This window comes from Chroicocephalus ridibundus, chromosome 4 (genome assembly GCF_963924245.1).
Source record: "Chroicocephalus ridibundus chromosome 4, bChrRid1.1, whole genome shotgun sequence".
NCBI lineage: Eukaryota > Metazoa > Chordata > Aves > Charadriiformes > Laridae > Chroicocephalus > Chroicocephalus ridibundus.
In genome coordinates this window covers 45,164,325-45,184,814 of record NC_086287.1, presented here as the reverse complement: position 1 = coordinate 45,184,814, position 20,490 = coordinate 45,164,325, and the positions used below count along the sequence as shown (strand labels likewise).

The following is a 20,490-nucleotide window of genomic DNA, read 5'->3' as shown; positions in this document are numbered from 1 at the left end:
GGGAAGGAGGAAAAGGGAGGGAGGGGAGGGAGAGGGAGACTTCTTTTTCTTCACCTTTTTTAAAAAACTGAGTATCATATGCCAGGACTGACAGTGAAAGCTAGTTGCTCTGCTGGACACTGCTCAGGCGGGATGCAAAGAGGAAATACTTACTCTGAAAATGTAGGTTGCTCCTCCTCCACCCCCACCTCCTCCAGCCCATTCCTTCAAGTCCTTTTTTTTTTTGTAATCATCTTCAATGAGAGATGACTCCCCTAAGCAGATCCTCTGGGTTTCAGGATTGCCCTGAAAAGGAGACAAGAGATTCACTCAGATATCAGCAAGAGGCAATACCAAAGAATTCATGCTGAAAAGAGGCAACTTTTGAGCTTAAGTGAGAAAAGGACTTTCAAATCATCAAATCATGGGGTCTAGCATAAGAAGACACTCATATATATAAGCACTCATGTAACCAATTTCTGTTTGTCATGAGTGGGTTTTTTTGTCATTATATACGTCTAATACAGGGGCCACTGCAGTTAGTGGAAAGATTCCCACTGGTTTTGACAGGCTTTGGATTCAGACTTTAGTATGTAAGCTTAGAGAGTACCTAACACAGTGCAGCCACAACACTGCTGGATGCTTCCATAAATAATATTAAATTATCTGAAATCCTGGCAGGCAGAAAGAAACCTAGTCTGTGGAAAAATAAGAGAGGGAGCGCACAATTTTTGCCTAACATCTCCCTGCTTAAAATAAGCAGAAGAAAGCTGATGAACACCAGGAGCTTAAAGAAAAGTTACTGTGGGCTTCGTATTTGTTTGTGCATTTTGGGATTGTTTTTCTTTTCAGAGTTCTTTATATTTGAGATTCTTTCTCTAACATGGTTTATTGGTTCTTCCCAGTCTCCTGACTGGGTTTCATTGCTGGATCCTGGGATTTCTATCTTTCATCACCAAACCCAAAGCCACCCACTGAATCTCACTGAATTGTATCTGCAAAGCCTCTGTCCACATGTGCTTGTGCAGCCCTCACCCCAGGGCAGGCATCCTCCCCCTGCTGCCCCACTAAGATGTACAGCAGCTCATCTTTCTCCAGCTGGAAGGTGGCCGAGATGAAAACCCCGTGGGACCTCTTATTGTGGTTTTTGGCTCCCTTCCCTCCAGCTGCTCCATAGGCAGAAATCCTGGAAGAAAAAGTAAGTAGTTAAAGAGGGAAATCACATACTTCTCACCGCCAAAGAAACTCCATCTGCTCTCACCAGCCCGCAGTCCGAAACAGGCATTGCTCCTGAGCAGGCTCCCCTTCTGCAGCATCTCATGGCTATTCTTTGTTTGAGACCCATGCAGCCAAGGCTGCTCAAAAGGACAGACTGACTCTACACTAGGGCACTGGAGATGGAGATTTTAGGAGCAAATAGCATGAGCTAGTGTAGCCAAATCTAGAAGACCAAGGCTTCAGGACTGAAATGATGGCAGCACTTTCACTCGGTCATATGCCCACAGTCACTCCTGTTCTGATCTCTTCTAAGCCACCACTCCACCCTTCCAAGCTTTGTGGTAGCTCAGACACAAATCCTTACAGCTAGCACTCCTATTTCTCTCTTACTTCACTGCCCCCTCCACCCACTCACTACAGATGGTCCCACACTTATGCTTGCTGAAACTCCACAAACAAAAAGTAGTTAAACGTGTCTGCCTCTCCAGCACACACTGATACTCACCTGTATCGGTTTGTGGCTGGCACTCTCCAGACTTGCACTCCCCGAAGCTTGCCCTCTTTCTCCACAGACACCGATACGTTGCTGTTCTTATAGGCACTGTCACACTGAGCTTGAGTTGGCCCGTGTGGACCACTGGCACCACATGTTGTGAACCACCAGAAAACAACAGATGTGTCCCCTGTGACCAAAACAGTAAGAGTTGGGGCAGATGTGAGCTTCCCTTTATTTCTCAGACATGTGCAAAAGGCTACATGGAATTGGCTGGATGGCTACACTCAAAGAGTTGCAGTCAACGGCTCGATGTCCAAGGGACGAGGGACAAGTGACAGCTGACCAAGGACAAGTGACATTCCTCAGGGGTCAGTACTGGGACTACTACTATATAACATCTTTGTTGGTGACATGGATGGTGGGCCTGAGCACCGATGACACCAAGCTGTGTGGAGCGGTCAACACGCTGGAGGGAAAGGATGCCATCCAGAGGGACCTGGACAGGCTTGAGAAACGGGCCTGTATGAACCTCATGACATTATTATTATTCACAAAAAACATTAATGATTTTTATATAAGAAACAGATGATCAAGATAAAGACCATGTTGCGGCAGTATACACTATCTACAGGGCTTTAAAATTCAGTATGTCTGTCTGATCACATGCTTATTATTATAATCAAACAGAAAAATGCTTAAACTTGCAATTACAATTTTGAGGATTTGAAAGCTAATACATGCTAAAGTTAAATTTATCTGTTCAACTTCAATGCTGCTCCCTTGTAATACAATCCACTAAGATACCACCCTTAATTACATGATCAGAGAGTACATATATTATCCCAACTTTATTCTAGCTGTAGAACTACTGCTCTGTATTTAGTCGCTGTTTGCATTTTTCCCCTCTCACCTTATTTCCTGCATACTATTTAATAAATCATAAACTGCAGATAAACCCCATCAACTGGAGGGGAAGGGGAGGGGGGCAGACTTCTGAGAAGGCGTTCATCCAAGTGTCTCACAGACATTATCAAATTTCTCTTCTCAGTGCCAGTATGAAGCAAGGCGGTATTATTCAACTTTCCAGGTGAGAACTGAAGCATATACATGGAAATAAAGATTGAAAACATCTGCCATTGCAACTAGTGACCACCTATGAAAGGTGGTGAAAGTTTTAAGTGACTTGTCTCAGGCTTGCATGAGTGGCAACAGCAACAGTCGTGACAACAGCACCTTCCTACTTTCAGTAGGGGTTTCCTCCAAGCAAATTTTTGCCTGGCTCTCATTAAGCATTATTCTTTTGTTTCTACAGCAATGCAGCAGATAACCATCTCCTCCATTTCACAACCCTTGTCCAAGACCCAAACTGATCCATCTTGTCCAGTGAATGAGATAAGGCCTAAGAATAAACCTATTCAATAATGTATCTAAAAACTGTATGATGCAGTGCATGCACAAGGGCCAGAATTGTTTAAGGGTTGAATGATTAAAATAGCAGAAAAATTGCAAACTTTTAAAAGAAAAATTCTAATCTTGTTTAAAGGAAAAGGCAAGCAAACTATCCCCAACAGATGTCATCCTGTGAACACACAGATGAATCACTGGGGAAAGAGTGTTAGCTACATTACAGAAATCTCTGCTCCTTGAGCTAACAGGAACTGATAGCAGTACAGACTGTCACATTTCAGGTGGTCACCGTCTTCAGGAGGTGGTGCACTCACACGCAGGTATTTGTTGGCAGCAAAGCAGCCTCAAGCACAACCTCCCCTCCTCAGGCCCTCCTTCAGACAGCTCTTCTCACCCATACAGTTGTTATCTGTCCTCCAGAGTGGCAGTCTCTACTGCTGTCAGTAAACTGGTCCCCAGTGTCCCCTGTTCTCCTAGTTTTTCATCCAGCTTTTCTCCTCAGTGGATTTCCAGATCCTCACTTCCCCTCCCTGGATCTTCATCTTTACACCTCTGTTCTCCACTCATTAGATTCAGCTTCACTGCTCACCAAGTCCCAGTAAATCTCCTTCTGTCCCCAGCTTTCTGTACTGGCCTACACTTTTTGCTCCTGAGCTGGCTTTTGTGCACTCCGAATTCGAGTCACGAAGCTTCTGCTTTTACTTAAAGATTCTGCTTTTCTTTAAAAAGGTCCTGCTATTTAAGGACTGGAGAGTTGGGCTCCAGCAAACTACTGTCCTATAGCCAAACAGACACTACCTGACATGGTCTCCACATCTTTGGGATGGATTTTGTTTAGTTGCCCTGTTGTGATAGGGCAGGCAGATCACACACAGGAGATGGGAAGGGAGCCACCTTTTATAGCCAAGAAACAGGCTTTCAGTACTGAATCATGTACCTGGGAGGGAGGGCTCTTCCAGGGGGTTCAGAAGATGCTCGTCCAGGATACCAATCTCCCGTGGGTACTGACGCTTCCCACCAAAATGATTTGGTTGTCTTCCTGTAATAGTTTGTAGAATGGATGAGAGAGATGGAGGATGATAGAAAAGAGGGATGGAAAATTTAAAGATCACATGAATGAACCAAGTATAACTATTTGGTTAAAATAACAATACCTTGGGTACAAAAGGTGTTTTAAACAATCATAATTTTTTTATTACTTTTTTAGGCCCATGTCTTGGGTTGGCTACTGGTATCTGTGCTGAAATCACATAATTTCTTCATATAAAGAAGAAGGTCTTCACATAAACACAAACTCTCCATGTTATCCCATGCAGGCTCACCTGCAGGATAAGCTCCTTGGCCAGCAAATTGCACTGGCTGTGATTACAAGAGACTTTAGGAAAAGCATAGTGTGGGAGAACAGATATCAGGTATTGATGCTATGCTAGTCAAAGGGACAAGTGACAATTCTGGACAGGAAACAAGTGGAGGTATAAAGGAGAGCAAGAGCAAAAATTGTTATCTTTGGTTCTGAATGGCATCATGGTAAGTAAGCCAGCTTAACAGATCATTCCCCTCTCAGCAAACAACTTTGAGCACCTCAGACCTTGCTTAGAGAATAAAATACTAAATAAAATTACGTGTATCACTAACATATACAGTTAAGAAACAGCAGCATACCCTTGACACAAGCTGTAAATCTTTGGAAAAACCTTTTTGAAAAACACAGAGCAAAGCGCTATATTTCTGACCAATAAAACAGGCCTTTAAAGATCAGCCCTTTCTCAGAGAGGAGTGACTTCAAAGCAATTGCTGACCCAAAGCATCTGAATGCATTGAGAATACCACACAACCAAAGCTGCCTTAAGACAGGAAAAAGTAATAACTGAACCCTTGTTTTATAATCTGCAAGCATCCTGTTTCAATAGTTAAATTATCCATTTTTATGCAGATCTTAGATTGGAAAATCTCTGTAAGAAAAAGGAGAGACTTCCTTCCATTTTATGAGCCCTCAGTTAACTTCATACTGAACATTTTTCATTAGGTGAAAAACATTACAAATATTTCAATTTGTTCCAGTTCCAGTTGTGAGAATCTAACAGCTGTTTGATGCTCTATTCAAAAGAGACTCAGGCAGTTCCAGCTGGACAATTATCTCTGCTGCAAAGCCACTGCTCTAAATAGCGATAATTAACACCCTTGTTAGCTGTGTCAGAAAGGCCAAATAACTAATTGAAGCATGGAGACCTTGCTGAGCTCTTACTCCTGAGAATATTCCCCCCAGGTCTGACTGAAAGAACATTGATGGATGGAAGTAAAAGGGAGCTTTATACTGACACACTCTGTTCATACTGAGATAGAGAACTTCAATGGATGGAGCTGTCAAGCCAGAGAAAAATGAAATTAACCCAAAACAAATGATCTGGATCAAAGACAAGAAGGAAAACCAAATGAAAAAGACAATGCATGGCCAGAAAAGATGCTTGTCTCCCAAGGCCTGCACTGAATTACGAATCCCAAAGGTCACAACAGTTTCAGATCCTTGGAGACATAGAAGTCTAGTTATGTTTGCCAGAGCGAAGGAATGTAAATCATTCTCTGAAATAGAGTCAGTCTGTGTTTCTGCATGGATTTTTTGCAGCATCCCAACTGAGTATCCTAAGGCAATGCCTTGTTTCCAGACAAACAATCTTTCCTCCTTCTCCAAACAGTCTCAAACCCTCAACACGCTGGAAAAAAGCTTCTGTCTCTTTATGCTCAGCAGCAGACAAGCCGCAAGACAGGCTGAGCATCATGTTGTCCACATGAGCCATTAACTCTTAGAAGGCTGATATTTTTTGCACTGTCCGACATGAATTTGTAAAGTGGCATTTTCTACAAACATGATGTAGCCCAGGGATCCAGGGGCTGGTACTCCAGTCTATTTTCACAGAATCACACAGCATCACAGAATGGTTCGGGTTGGAAGGGACCTTAAAGATCATCTAGTTTCATCCCTCCTGCCATGGGCAGGGACACCTCCCACTAGACCAGGCTGCTCAAAGCCCCATCCAGCCTGGCCTTGAACACTTCCAGGGATGGGGCATCCACAACCTCCCTGGGCAACCTGTTCCAGTGCCTCACCGCCCTCACAGTAAAGAATTTCTTCCTGATATCCAATCTAAATCTACCCTCTTTCAGTCTGAGGCCATTACCCCATGTACTATCATTACACTCTCTGATAAAGAGTCCCACTCCATCCTTCCTGTAGGCCCCCTTTACGTACTGTAAGGCTGCTGCTATAAGGTCTCCTCACAGCCTTCTCTTTTTTTTAGCTTCCACTTCCTCCTCTGACAGACAACATGTTGACGGTTAAGTGAATGGAAGGGAACAAGACTTAATTCATATTAAGGTGTACCTATATCAGAAAAATAAGAAGAGCACAGGACTCCTTTCTCCAGGCTTTAGCTAATGCTGTCAGTTTCCACACTGAAAAGGGATAGAGGGAAGCGTTATCAGGGCATCTGCTGCAGGCAAAGAGCTAAAGTAACTCACTCCTACTTCCCTGTCTCTGGGACTGTAGTGAAAAAAGAGAGTGTGGTCCTGCAGCCGGGATTAATCAGAGTAAGGTGCCCTACGAGATCCTCAAAGTGTACATGATCTCCTCAGAGATCTCACCTTACTGATGCAGATTGGAGCATCCCTGGAAGCCTCTCCAGCTTGTCCTGGACTGGGACAGATAATAAGGCACCAGCTTTCCCCTTCCCCATCCCTTTGGTTATCTATGGCATTTTTAGCCAACACCTTCTGAAATCAGTGAAATGAGGCAGTAATGAGGCTTGAACCACCCCCCACCATTCACCTCAAGCAATGAGACTGGCAGGTCTACAGAACCAGACTTCGCTGGGTCAGGGACTCCAAAGTCAAGAACTAGAGATATGTTATACAAAAGCTCTCTTTGGACAGTCTTGCTATTCATAAATCAGTCTTCTGGGAAATTGCAAATGATACACAGAACAAAATGTAATCCCTAGGTCAGGGCACTAGAGTGCACTTTGATAGACCACAGGCCTGGGATCTTAACTGGAACAATATAACACTCGGAGCATCAAAAGGTAAGAGCACAAGCAGTGACCACATAAGCACTGAGGAGGGCAACAATCACCACTCTATTTGCTATTCCTGCCCATGTTTTCATATTTAGACACTCACAATTCAGTCCTCTTCCTAAGAGAGCACTAGTTCACTAAAACGATAAGATATCTTTATGCCTGTCTCCTAGAAGTTCTCACAATGAACCAGACGCATGTCATCTGGTCTGTGACACTGTCTTACACAAGGTGATTGTATGAATAAGAAGGTGGTTTGATCTCACCTTTTCCACATAGAAAACATCTGCCACTAGCCAGGAGCTGCCATCCAAAGAATGGTCTCTTTGTTTTTTGTTCTTATTGATGTCCCCTGAGCTGCCCTCACTACACACTTGTTTTCCTCCTAAATCTTACTGAATCTCTCCTCTTGATTTTGAGGTATATGGAAAACCTCACCTTCTTTCCCAGCCTGCATACAGACAAGCAGTGCTTTCAGAGTCTGCACTGGGTTTTGTAGAGCAATTGAACTACAGGATTGAAATAGATGGAGAAAATAATATTTACATCCTAGCAAGCAGCAAATTCTTCCTTCCTGCCATACATCCTTCCTGCTTCCCTCACGCAAAGAATTCACCGCTTGGATCTTAATTGGCTCCATCTCTGACATCTGAAACCTCTCCTTGCCAGGGAGAAATAATTTCATTACTGAAAACACAGCAGAGCTGCCGGGCTTCTCTGCAACCTAACTGAATTAAAGTCATGAGAAGACAAACACAAGGGGGTTGCTTTCAGAGGCGAGAAAACATCAATTTGCAAAGAGGATTCAAGGAACAGTGGCAAGCACAAGGCTTCCGAGAAACATGTTTTCCTTTTGATGTCTTTCTTCTGCATGAGTCACACATCTTTGGATCACACCTTCAGATGGCATAAACGGCAGCTGCTCCTGGACATCAGTACGATTTATACTAATTGAAAATGAGGAGTAACTTGGCCTATACAGACAGGCTCTGATAACATTGCTGCAGTGGCATCTAAGCCCCACCGATTTACCAAAGGATGCATCCCTACACTAGAGCCAGAAAAATGTCTGCAGGTAGACTGGAGGCTGTATTTGCTCTCAGAAGGGCAGTAAACTCCAGCAGTTGGGTGCACATCAGCTGCAACAAGAGCATCTGGAGTCACTCACTTCAGTTTCCTCAAAAGATTTCAAAACCAAGCGTTAGCATGGAGGTCCCAAAGGGTTCAGGAGCCAGGGGTGTTAAGAAGCTGGAGTGAACAAATGACTTACTGTCAAGGAACATCTCTTCCTCTTAATTTCAAATGAAAATGTGTGTGCTTAGCATTTTATAGAAGGGTAGTTTCAGTGCCCACAGAACAAAGGGACAGAGAACAGGAGACTGAATCAGACAAAGGTAGGAGGGAAAAGGGCTTTTGTTGATGAAGGACTTTTAACACGTCTGTTTTGACATAACCCTACCCACCTATTAGGTTAGGCTACAGCTAGCCTCTGCAGGGACATGTTATTACTCTAAATGCTGACACACGGTGTGTGGTGACACATGAAGGGTAGCGCAGGACCGCTGATGCACATTTTGTCTGCAACAGACATCACAATTTAACTGCAGCACATTCTCCAGTTCCTTTACATCAGAGCACACAGGTCTTTTCTCCAGGGACGAAAAGGCGGCAGTTTCTAACATTTGCAAGTGGTTCAAGTATCCAGCCTCTTTCTACTTGTCCAGCTGTTGCTAACATGCTTAAGAGGGTAGCACTGGCTCCATTTTTCAGTGGAATACATTGTGGTCAGTCACATTCGCAGTAATGAAGCAAAGGAAAGCACACCTGTTATCTATCTGGCAGTGACAGTTGATATAGCTCCTTGCGGGGTAAAACAAACTTGTTGCAGTAATCCAAACTTTACTGTCAGAGAGTCACTTTATTACTTCATTTTCTTCCTTTCCTCCACTAAAATATGGTGACTTTCCCCTTTAATTTCAACAAATTCCCTTCAGCTATCAATTGCCAGGGTGCATAGGTCCGTGGGGACTGCTGAAGACCAGTGTGATGTAATCATTCCTTAGCCCCTAAGTGGAAGAAGTCTAGCGTTCCTTGCCAAGACACACAGACAGGTCTCAACTACGTGATACAGGATACCCCAGATTAGAGACAAAGAGAACACTAGGAGACTCTGACACACTGTAAAACTGCCTCTACTTGCAATCTTCAGTAGGTCTGAGGTAAAATGGCATTGTGCTGTAAAAGCTAACCCAAATGATCCATGTGCACTTTGTGGGGGGAACAGAGCATCTGTGTCCTGGGTCTTTGGGATGCTGATTACACTAGCCAAATTCTTTAAGGGATTCTGCAACATTTGTGGCTTACCATCAGTGAAGCAGTCCAGTCCAAATGTAATATTGTCGATAGCAATGTCAGCTTGGGAATTCCAGCCCCAGGTTGCCAGGAGTTGCAGTTGAAACCTTTGCAATAAGACAGAAGTTTTAGAGAAGACAGACAAAGGGACAGGAGGGGAAAAAAAAAAAAAAACACTAAAAAATACAATGTTCACTTATCATCAAATCATGATCAACACTCTTTAGAACATTTCCTCCAGAAAAGTCCTGCTGAGCAGCCAAAAGGGCCTGCTAGAAATCTGATCCACACGTCAATAGTTAGTAAGGACCAACCAACATTCATATAATGCCACACTTCATGAGGAACAAGAATGAGAGCCTACTAGCCCTGCTATCTGAGCACACATGTAGAAAGACAAGCTACTGTCCCTCACTAATAGTTATACACAACCATCCTTATTCAACAGCTATAAACAGGAATGTGCAAAAGGGAAGGGAAAAAAGAATCCATTCCTAAAGAGATAGCCAGAATAAAAACTGAACAGAACAACAATATCCAAATAGACAGGAATCTTGGGCCTAATACTCAGCCAATGTAACTCAACAAGGTGACATGAGTTTATTTCAGCTGAAGGCCAGGACATTTTAAATTTCAGCCATAACTCCCTAAAATGTTCACTTTCTGGGCTGTCTCATCTTTTTCACCATGACCAGATGTTTAGCTACTTATCTAGGAGGTTTGTCATGTCCCACGTGCATTGCCACATTCTGAATTCACAAGGAGGAAAGAAAACGGGCTGAGGGATCTAATGGATAGGACTGAATTGTTTTTCATTAAATTTCAGAAATAAACAGATGTCTGATGTCCAGTTCATTTAGAGCTTATTAAAAGCATATGGAGAGGACCTCTACTGCTGTCACTGGTGAAGCTCAGCGATGATTTATGAGAGATCAAGCACTGGCCTGCCTAAGACATTAATCATTCAGGCCAGGAACACACTTGTCCCAAATCAGTGGCCATAAACTATGTGCGTGTATTCCACCCACCAGCCAATTATTGCTCCATATCCACAGTTAACCTCATGTTGCATAGCTGCATCAAAATCTTTAGGGATAAGCTGCTTTTACCCCAACTCAAGAATGGCCCCTTGTGCTTAAATGAAAGCATTCGCACCTACAGGATCTGAGCGCTCTGGGAGTGTTGGTGCATAAATGCAAATCAAGGGTGTCTTGAATGACCATTGTCTTAGCTATGGGGTTAGCAGGGGAATTTGCTATTAGATTCCCTTCCTGCAGAAACCTGCCTCTTTATTAGCAGATTTAGCAATACTTGTATATTTTCAGACCTTGTACATAAGTCCACTGATACAAGACAGTAATTTCCCAAGCCATTTGATGAAAGAAAGTCACAGCACCCTGAGTCCAGAACTAGGGCACCTCCAGGACTCACAGCGATAAATACAACACCACAGACTATCCCTTACTTAGGACACACACTGCAGCGTACTCTTGGTCAGGTCAATTTACTGCATCTGGTCCATGGAGTAAGAGCAGGAGAGGATCCATGGCACTGCGCTACAAGGTAGATTTCTGATCCAGCTGAGTACAAGTGGGAGCCTGGGGAATGATCCTCCTCCTCCAATGCACAAGAATAGACATCTCAAAAGTGTTGGGCTCTCTATGCCTCCCCTTCCTCAGAACTTCCGTAAAAAAGGAGGAATTTGCCTTTTGAACTCTGTGCTGCATTAGCCAGAGGGGTTTCCAGTATTCCTGCTTATTGAGCTCACTTTGCTGACTCCAGTGTATTACACTTTTAAAGTCTCTGATGTCTGGTCTTCTGCTTGCCTGATTTTCTTCTGATAGCAACTTTTTTCCCCGTGTGTCTGAACCAAGTGAGTGAATTTGCCAGCTGATCACCAGAAGCAGTTTTCCAAGTAGCTAGGTGCCCAACTGGGAGGCTGATACGTGAACTGTGTAGTTTGTGTTCCATCTCTCCTAAGAAATAAATTCATTGGAGGAAGCTGTTGCTGAAAACTACTTACATATCCCCTCCATGGCCTCATCCTTCTATCCACTAAGGCTTCTCTCCTCTGGCCCCATCAAGCCATTTATGTCCTGCTACAACAACTATTTGTGTTGCAGTTTATGTCTACCCCTTCTCCTTGTATGATCTGTCCCCTCCCATCCACTTTGCTACTGGCTATCATCCCTTCAAGGAACCAGGGAAAAATATAGCCCTTTCATAGTTTCTCAAGGACAGCAAGAAAAGGACAGGAGTTTCCTGAAGATTCAGGATACAGGAAAATGGCATGCCAGCCCAAACTCTATGCTAAAAAAATTCCCTAAACACAGCATTGCTGGAGCTTGTATTACAGAGGAAAACTGTCAGCACCCACAAATATACAGAAACGTCATTCATGGCGGTTTATACCAAACTGCACTAAGATTGTACAGCAATGTTCACCATACACCTCTGTTTACAGTCGCTTGCACCTTTGCCAACCTTATGCCTCTGTTTACAATTGTTTGCAACTTCACCAACCTTAAACCAATTTAGGCTGAACTTTTCTATTTTGGGTGATTGGTATGACTTGCCTAGCAGCCAAAACATTTTGCCAGTGTTGAGGATGAGGCAATGCAGGGATTCATTATTTTGACCATGCTCAAAAATGCTGTCAACTTTTAAGTGCTTTGTGCTACCAGGTATTGGAAGTGGGATCTGAAATCTGTAAGGAAGAGTCACATGGCATTTGAATGAGAATCTATCAAAATTTTAGTAAAATATCCTTCAAAATTTAAAACACCTGACATTTCCATGCCTGGTAGTAGTCTCCTCTTCCCTGGCTATCTTCAAGTCTGAGGTTAAATGGTACTTTCCATGGCAGTGCTGTCATGAACTGCGTCACGTCGTCCTGCTTCAGCTACATAAAGTGAGACCTGCTCTTCCAAAGTAATGGATACCCTTTTTCTTCCCCAGCCCTTCTTTCTTTTGCTGATCCTGGCCAAATAGGAGAAAGAAGCTGCCTAAACTGAATCCAGAGCGAACAAGGTGGCATCTTGGAGATGCCGGGGAGCTCCCTGGGAACTTTACCGCAGGGGAGCTTGGACTTGGTGTGCAGGGGGTTTGGGCCTGAGGTCTACGGGGAGAACCAAACATACAGTCAAACAGAAAAACTGGGAATAAACCTTTACTGTAGGTCTGGTATCATCAAAATAAAAGTGCACAAGAGGTAAGTAGGAGGAGAAGAGAATGGAAGTGCAGGCAAGGGAGTCAGGCTTAGTAAAAAACAAACACACAGAGACAGCACCTGCTGGAAGAAAGATGGAAACAAGAAACAAGGAGGAGTTCAGAGAGGGAAATTATGACTGGAAGCATGGGACAGATACAATGGATTCAGAAATGGGAGCTTAAAGGAGAAGGAAGAGAGATCAAGTATATTAGAAGAAGGAAGAAAGGCACAGAGTGCTTACAGAAGCAGGTGTAAGGGACAGGACAGAGCAAGGAAGGAACAAGACAAGAGGCCTGGGATGGAGCCCAAGTGTCCTGTGAGCACAAAGACCAGGGTTTCCTCACTTGGGACAAATAGCTGCGACACCTTCCAGCAAGGTGTGGGATGCTTCTGTTTCTGTTATAGATCAGTGCAGCAAATGACAACTTATTACTGCTGTCAGTCACTTGGCTAGCTCAGGTAGCACAGGTCCGCTTGCTAGGTCGAACTGTTCCAGCCTCACCCACAGTGACTGCCACTGTTGTGCCACATCAGTTTTAAATTTGTTTGAAAATGGCATACAGAAAGGTTACATGAAATGAAACAAGATAGAACTACTTGAAACAGATTGGCCTAATGCATGCATGCATGCTTGATCTACTTACTTCTTTCATTTTGTCTAAGTGCTCAACTCTTTCAAATATTACAGTATTTAAATATCAAATTTTTTCATGCAGTGCTGGCTAGTGATCCCTAAAGCCTCTTGCTGTCCATTCCCTCCTGCCACAGAAGATCCATTTCCCTTCAGAACTGAGGGCTGATGCAGAAATCAGAGGCTTCAGGGGACAAGCATAGCTGACCATATATCAGAGGAGGCAGAAGGTCTTAAATATCTCTGAAGAGTCCCTGGGACTCTTCTGTGGTTAGGTCCACATGAAAGTGCCTGGGGGAAAGAGCTATTCTGTACAAATTCAGTGGTCATACTTTACATATGCAGAACTAAACAGATGCTAATCCACAGGACTCCAGACTGTGTCAGACAAGAATATTAAATACACTGCCAGCATGCAGTCCTATCCTATCCTAAAGGAATAATTCATGGCAAAGGTGCATATGGTGAACATGTGATAATGCTGAGACCAAAGGTAATAATGAAATTAAACTAGAAAGAGGCTGAGCTTTACTGTTGCTTAGGTCTGAATTACTATCACTTCCAGACCCAAATCCCTTAGCCTTTTACACAAAGATATGGCAAATATTTGAAGTTAAAAGGAATCTGCTCACACCTCTAAATCAGTGAAGTTTTGAGACTTTATTGCCAATATTAGGTAGATATTTTTTCATTTATCAAATTCATTTTATAGACTTTGAGATTTTTTTGTCTTAAGTGTCATGTGAAACAGGTCTTCCTGAGGAAGATGGCAAAAAAACCCAGATTGGAGCAATTTAAAAATCATTTGTGTCATGCAAAATAACTAGCTGCTAACACCAGCTACATGGCTTGAGACCAAATGACTCTGGGTGAGGGAGGAGAAATACTTAATTAAAAATAGATTAGGCTGAAATTCCTTGAATCTTCAGTATTTTACTTCATTTGAAAACCAGTGTCACACTGTATTTTCATATCTAAAACTGAAAATTTTAGTATAAGGCTGATTTGGTCTTTTCCTGAGATTGTTGCATCAGTGATGTGGCAATGAATGATCTCCAATTGCCTGGGCTGAACTGATATAGATCTTAGGCTAGACAGTTATATTGGCTAAACTGTGGTTTTGCCACTCATTTGACTCACATGGCTGTTTTTACTGTAGGAGTACATACTGCAACTACGATTATATTGCTGTTTTCCTACTGGGAGCACTTTGCCACTGTGAGTATACTGGCTTTCTCAGATTGCTAAAATGTTTCCAGTACAGGCATTTGCTATTCCCAACACCTATGTGCTGTTTGAGGCTGCTTCTAAGTGCAGACATGCAGTATGGGCTTCTGCTGAGCTAAGCTGTGTACGTGCACGAAGATACGCGCAGATGACAGAACACTTCCTCAGCAAGCAGAATTGCAGTACTCCTGTAATTTTTTCAGTAGAAACGGCCGTGGAAGAAGGCAAGTGATGCTTCACAACAGACAGTAACAATTTCCTAAATCTCTAGAGATAACCCTAGATGCTGCCAGTGAAGCTCTTACCGGTTCTGAAGCACTGGCATTGGTAAGGTGATGAGAAACCAGTGGTCACTCCAGCTCCCAGCTCTTTCCCACATTGGCAAGGTGATTGGAGCTCCCTTTATCTCTTCCTTGACAGAGAAGGAGACAGTACCATTGTAGCTGCCAAAAACATGCACTGAGAATTGGATCTGTAATAGAGGAAGAAGAGAAAAAGAATGGTATCCTGTGATAAAAAAGGAAAGATACTCACTTCTCCCCTCTGGGGATTTGAGACACCAAGCCTTTGATCCTGGGTCAAACTGTTTAATCACGCACGTCACTAAGGCCCCCATTGCTTGTGTGTGACTCATCAATGTTCCTAGCACAGAATTTTCTTGGTGGAGACCCTGAGTGACACTCCTGTTAGGCAGCTGTTCTCCAACCACTAACAATAACATCCACAGCCTGAGACACCATCTGGGTGAGAAAGCACTGGGTTCCTTGTTATCTCCTTCAGGAACAAAAAGTAGTACAGCAGAGGAACACAGGCTTAAACTCAATAAATGCTTTATCATTACATGTTTCCACTAGAGATAGGTTATTGCAGAAAAACAATCCTAACCACATTCCTTTTCAGTGTTCTCACCAGCTTAAAGATTCCTGTGAAAGGGTTTGAACCATGGTTTAAATCTTTTAAGGATTCCCATTGTAACCACTCAGGTTAATGTGTTACACTGAGGTGGCTCAACCTATGCGCAGGCCCATATAGGGCACAAAAGCACCCCGAGGGGAGAGGTGCCCTGCCCCAGCTGCCCTTGAAATGAGGAATTAGGCTGTCTCTAGAGGCAGAAAACCTCAACCCATATACTTGCTCCAAGTCATAGGCACCATCTGGACTGTAGCACTTGGTGATCAGGTGAGCAACCTGACCACCAAGCCAAAGAATATTTTGAAGCAGGACTTGTTCCTCTTTCTTTGGGGCAACCACTTGCACTTTGCCACAGAGCAAGAAAGAACTGCCATTTCCACCACTGCTTTGAGCATTCAGCTGCTTTCTCTATTACAGAGAGCACCAGCACCAGCAGAAAAGGGAGCGCACACACGCATGCACCACAAAGAACCACCACAAGAAATTCCTTGCTCCTGAAATGAGGGTTCAAATCCTTGCCAGTGGAGGACAGGATGGCTCCAGATCTTCCGAGACCTGTACACCATAATAACAGCTACTGGTTCTCCTCCCTCCTGGTTTTGTAAACCTAGCTCCAAGTACTTTTTATTTTGCTGGAACTACCCAACAAACTTGACCTGGATTTATAAATAAATATAAATGCTGAAGTTATACTTTTGGCACCTGCACTATATTTCTTTTGCCAGCTGTAATTAGGAGGCATCAAAGCTTTCTGTTTTCCCCTAGCAGGGCTGGACTCCAGCTCAAACTTGCAGCTTAATTTTCCTAAGTGCTATGAGTGCAATATCATTTAATATTTTTAATTCCAGCATCTCGTAGTCACCCTTATTCTTTGTAGAGATCTGGGATGAAGGCAGGTTACATGATTTTATCCATGCAAGGTTGTCCTCACCTTTTGAAATTTCTGAAGAATGTGAACACAAGTTTATTATATTCATCTGTTCCTGGAAAACCTAATACCTACAAACTTTACGTTCTTTTTCTCAGTGAGACTGAGACTGAGTTTGTTAACTCCTACGAAAGTATTGCAGAATTTAGGAAGAGAAGCCTCAGCAGCAGCTATACTGAATGTCTCAATAGCCCAGAAAGCCCACTCCCTTTCCTGCAAACCAAGACCACCCCATACAATTTAGGTGCCAGGTCTCTTTCAGAGGAATGATCGGTACAGGTAGGATGGGAAGTTTTCCATTATGAGGAGTTGCTTTGGGGCTCCTGCTTTCACTTACTGGGGGTGCACCTCACATCTCCTTTCCAGTGTCAAACAAGTAGCTATCTAGTTGGTATAGCCAGCTCTTTTGCTTTCTGGTGTTTGGTAGAGTGTGCAGAAGCATAGGAGAATGGGCATATTGTGTAAACAGTGCCTGCAGCCTAATGACTAACTCCACAAAGGTACTAGGACAGCATGATATACCTGGTAGTCTTCAGTGGCAATACTGGCTGGCAAGCTGATACTGTAAGCCTTGGCCATACCGCTCGTCTGATTGCTGTCTGCTCGCAGGTAGAGGAAGTGTCCTGTGAACAAAAAAGTGAATCACAAAAGACAGGATGAGGTTTTCCTTTTTTATACTCTCTTGAAATAATTTAACATCATTGTGCTGAAATACAGTGTAAGTAAGATGACAAGCATGGCTTGAGAGCAAATCTGTTAGTGAGGCAGCTAAGTTGGATATAATAAGCATTGTGGTAGATTTCAGCAACAAAAAAGTCAACATCGCAAACCCTTTCCTGGAACATGAGTGCATAAACCTCAGATGCCACCCAAGCATGATCCCATACAGGGGCTCACACCAACCTACAGTGAGCTCCAGATCAGCCCTAATTCTTACACCATTAGCATCAATGACTCTTGCTAAGACAAACACTGGGCTGGAAGAGCTTATTTGTAGTCTTTGTTCCCAGGGACAGTTTATACAAGCTCTCAAGAGACAAACAGGACGCTCATATGGACACCCTTCATTTTGTCAGGGAACTGTGAGGCAAGAATCATTTGTGCTGAACACTTATGACTCTCAACCTGAACATCTGAGGGTCTGGCTTTCCTCCTTATTTACCAAGCTGACAGTTCTGGAAATTAACTGACTCTTTTTTATTGTAATATTCTACGGCACAGAATGTGTATGATCACTTGGTCTTTGGATATGCTTCCATGTGATGCTCCTCCTAACCCACTGGCAGAGTCTGTCAAGGATTTCCAAGATTTGTTTATACAAGCTGCCCAGTTCTGTTGGGCAATTTTTATTTTATGATGCAGCAGCTATCACATTGCTGCTGAAGCACTCTGCAATTGCATAGCTCATAAGAGGAAGAAGGAGGGAAGTATATATAAACAAAAGAATTCATCATATAATTTTGTTAAAGGTGAAGAAGTAGCCCAGTCTCCAATAGTTTTGTGTTAACTTTATTGCAGAACTTGTTTCATATGAAGTTTTGAATGATGTTCAAAAGTTAGTTTTGGCCACATTTGAAGTTGTTACAGGTAATACTGATGCTAAAGTTCATTCGTCAATGCTGCCAAAAATTTTAAACCAATTAAAAAAAACTAAATTCAAGGCTATTGTATATAGACATACACACAGAGTGAGAGAGAACTATGAGGAACTTACCTCCAGTGGCTTGCAAGGTAGACCCTACAAATGAGTCATCCTGAATCATTTCAGTAGAGCTCCGAATAGACCAAGGAGATGCTGCAGTTTCATTCAGTGTCCAGCCACATGGACCCTCTTCAAAAGAGCAATGTGAGCCCTCTGGGAGACTGTCTACAATGGAGAATAAAAAAGCAGGAAAACAGCAGAAACTTGTTTATGGAAGAACACAAACAGCAACAAAAGTCAAAACTCATTGTGGTTGTCAAAGATACCCAATTTATGCTACATAGATTTTTTTCAATGTCAAAATATTAACTGGTCTCATTTATTTATTTCCCAAGTCACTGTTAGAAAGCCAACACTCCAGCCTCTGGAGATATTTGAGGCTTTGCAGTTCCTTCCTGCTCTAGATACTGTGTAAAACTGCAGCTCCCATAATCTAATATGTTTTAAACTGCCATATGTTTATGAAGGCCTTGCTGTATATGAAATTACAAACATTACAAAGTTTTCTGTGTTTCAGTTAAAGGAAGGCCAACCAAGATATTATTTTTGATCTCTGCCACTGTGCTTGCAACAAAGCTAAATGATGCTTCCTAGCACCACATATACTGAGTCAGGAGGGATTTCTCTGTCATGATACGTGAGATGAGCTCTGAATTGGGGATCTTGTGGGGACAAATTTATGACAGATTATGTTGGTGGATGGCACTAGAAGATGATCAGCACCTTCCACTGAAGGGAGGTTCAGAAGGAACTTCTCACCCAGACGCAGACTGGTTTTGCCTTTCTCTGAAGTAGAGGCAACTATGAAAAGCAGGTCATTGAGCTCCTTACTGCAATATTTAAAAAAAAAAAAAAAACCAAACCAAAAAAACTCCACAAACAAATCCATTCTATCCTATATTGGATATACAGGATTTCAAAGAGAATCTTGGTATCCAATTAGTGTAAATAGGCTAAATTAATTCAGGAGGCAAAATACTGAATTAATCTAGAGATGGAATCAATTTAACTTATTTTTTTTCATTCTAAATTATTTCTTCTAATGGGATAAAGGTTCCCACCAAATGCCATGCCACATACTCACCACACCTCACTCCTTCCTGTTCTTTGGCAGGGCAATCACTGATGAATTCACAGATTTGTAGGTGGCTGACACAGCCTCCATGAAGGCAGGGGAAGGTGGAGCCTTTATCATATATAGAAAGATCTTGGTTTTCTTTATCTAAGGGAAAAAGAGAAAGAAACCCAGAGATGAGTTGGCAGAACGTGTATGACCCTTCACGTGTATCAGCCTTCACATGAAGGACCTCAGAAAGTGTCCTTCGGGTGATAAATGGTACTCATTTCTGCTTTTTACCATTAAGTTTATATCCAGCAAGATATTCCTGCAGATCACCTCATCTCTCAGGGAGACCAAATTTATTGCTCCTTTCTCTCTCATGCACCGTTTTCTGCTGTGTTTGTTCTATCTTTAGATAATCACTTTTCTTTTTTAATGAAGGACCTGTGGTGTGCTCCTCAGTTCTGCACATGTGACTGCGCACCTGCCAGGCAGCTGTCTCATGCTGCATGACACTCTGCTGCTGGCGGCAGAGATACCCACTTACAGCTCCGTCCTAACAGACACATTGATATGCCCTATTGAGGCTCAGGCTTAACTAACACTCATGCTGCTGACACATTTCTGTGCCAGCTCTGTGGCATCCTGCCCATGAAGAGAGCTGCTTCCCCAGCAGGTCAGCTCACTGTACGGGAACTTTACTCATACACCCAAGCCAGTCCAGTCAGCTATACTCCAGGACCATTTGTCTGACTGCACAGGTACCCAGTGACCAGGCTGAGCACAATTATTTAAGTCTGATATTCCCAAAAGCAAGACTCCTAACGCACCCCGCCTGTGCTGTGGATGTGTGTGTGCACAGGTCTGTTATGGACCTGCAGGTTTGTGTAGGTCTCTTCTGGGCCTGCTCCTCTTTAGCAGAGCTCTGCACAGAAGTTCCACTGGGATTGTTACTGCTCTGGAAAAAAATGCAAAAGTTAGGGGACCAATTCCAGAAGCAAAAGAAAAGGACATCTCTGCAACAATCCAGGTACACAGTCTGAAACAGTATTTCTTCATGGCACAAGGCTTGTCCTGAGTACATGCATCAGTTTATTTAGGGACTGTTGGGGGATGCTTAGCATATTGCTTCAGCCTGTATGCATCCCCTGAAAACTCCATCACTGTCAAAAAACCATCACATTAAAAATATAATGTTTGTTAAATTAGAAGATTAATGACTGCAATAAAATTAAATCTCTAATATGATCAAAACCAGTCTCATGATATATTATAAAACAGGTCTGTGAAACCAGTA

The 20,490-nt window shown here is 42.9% G+C and overlaps 1 protein-coding gene across 1 annotated transcript in view; it reads right to left on the bottom strand.

The window, feature by feature from the left end:
• Nucleotides 1-20,490, bottom strand: part of LTK (leukocyte receptor tyrosine kinase) — a 92,707-nt gene that overhangs the window by 12,424 nt on the left and 59,793 nt on the right. Inside the window, exons 7-15 of the mRNA XM_063333145.1 lie at nucleotides 19,218-19,355; nucleotides 18,146-18,298; nucleotides 16,954-17,054; nucleotides 14,897-15,063; nucleotides 9,535-9,629; nucleotides 4,038-4,139; nucleotides 1,703-1,880; nucleotides 1,015-1,165; nucleotides 154-285 (exon numbers count right to left, since the gene is read on the bottom strand). Coding sequence (XP_063189215.1) covers nucleotides 154-285; nucleotides 1,015-1,165; nucleotides 1,703-1,880; nucleotides 4,038-4,139; nucleotides 9,535-9,629; nucleotides 14,897-15,063; nucleotides 16,954-17,054; nucleotides 18,146-18,298; nucleotides 19,218-19,355 — 1,217 coding nt within the window. The remainder of the gene's footprint in view (nucleotides 1-153; nucleotides 286-1,014; nucleotides 1,166-1,702; nucleotides 1,881-4,037; nucleotides 4,140-9,534; nucleotides 9,630-14,896; nucleotides 15,064-16,953; nucleotides 17,055-18,145; nucleotides 18,299-19,217; nucleotides 19,356-20,490) is intronic.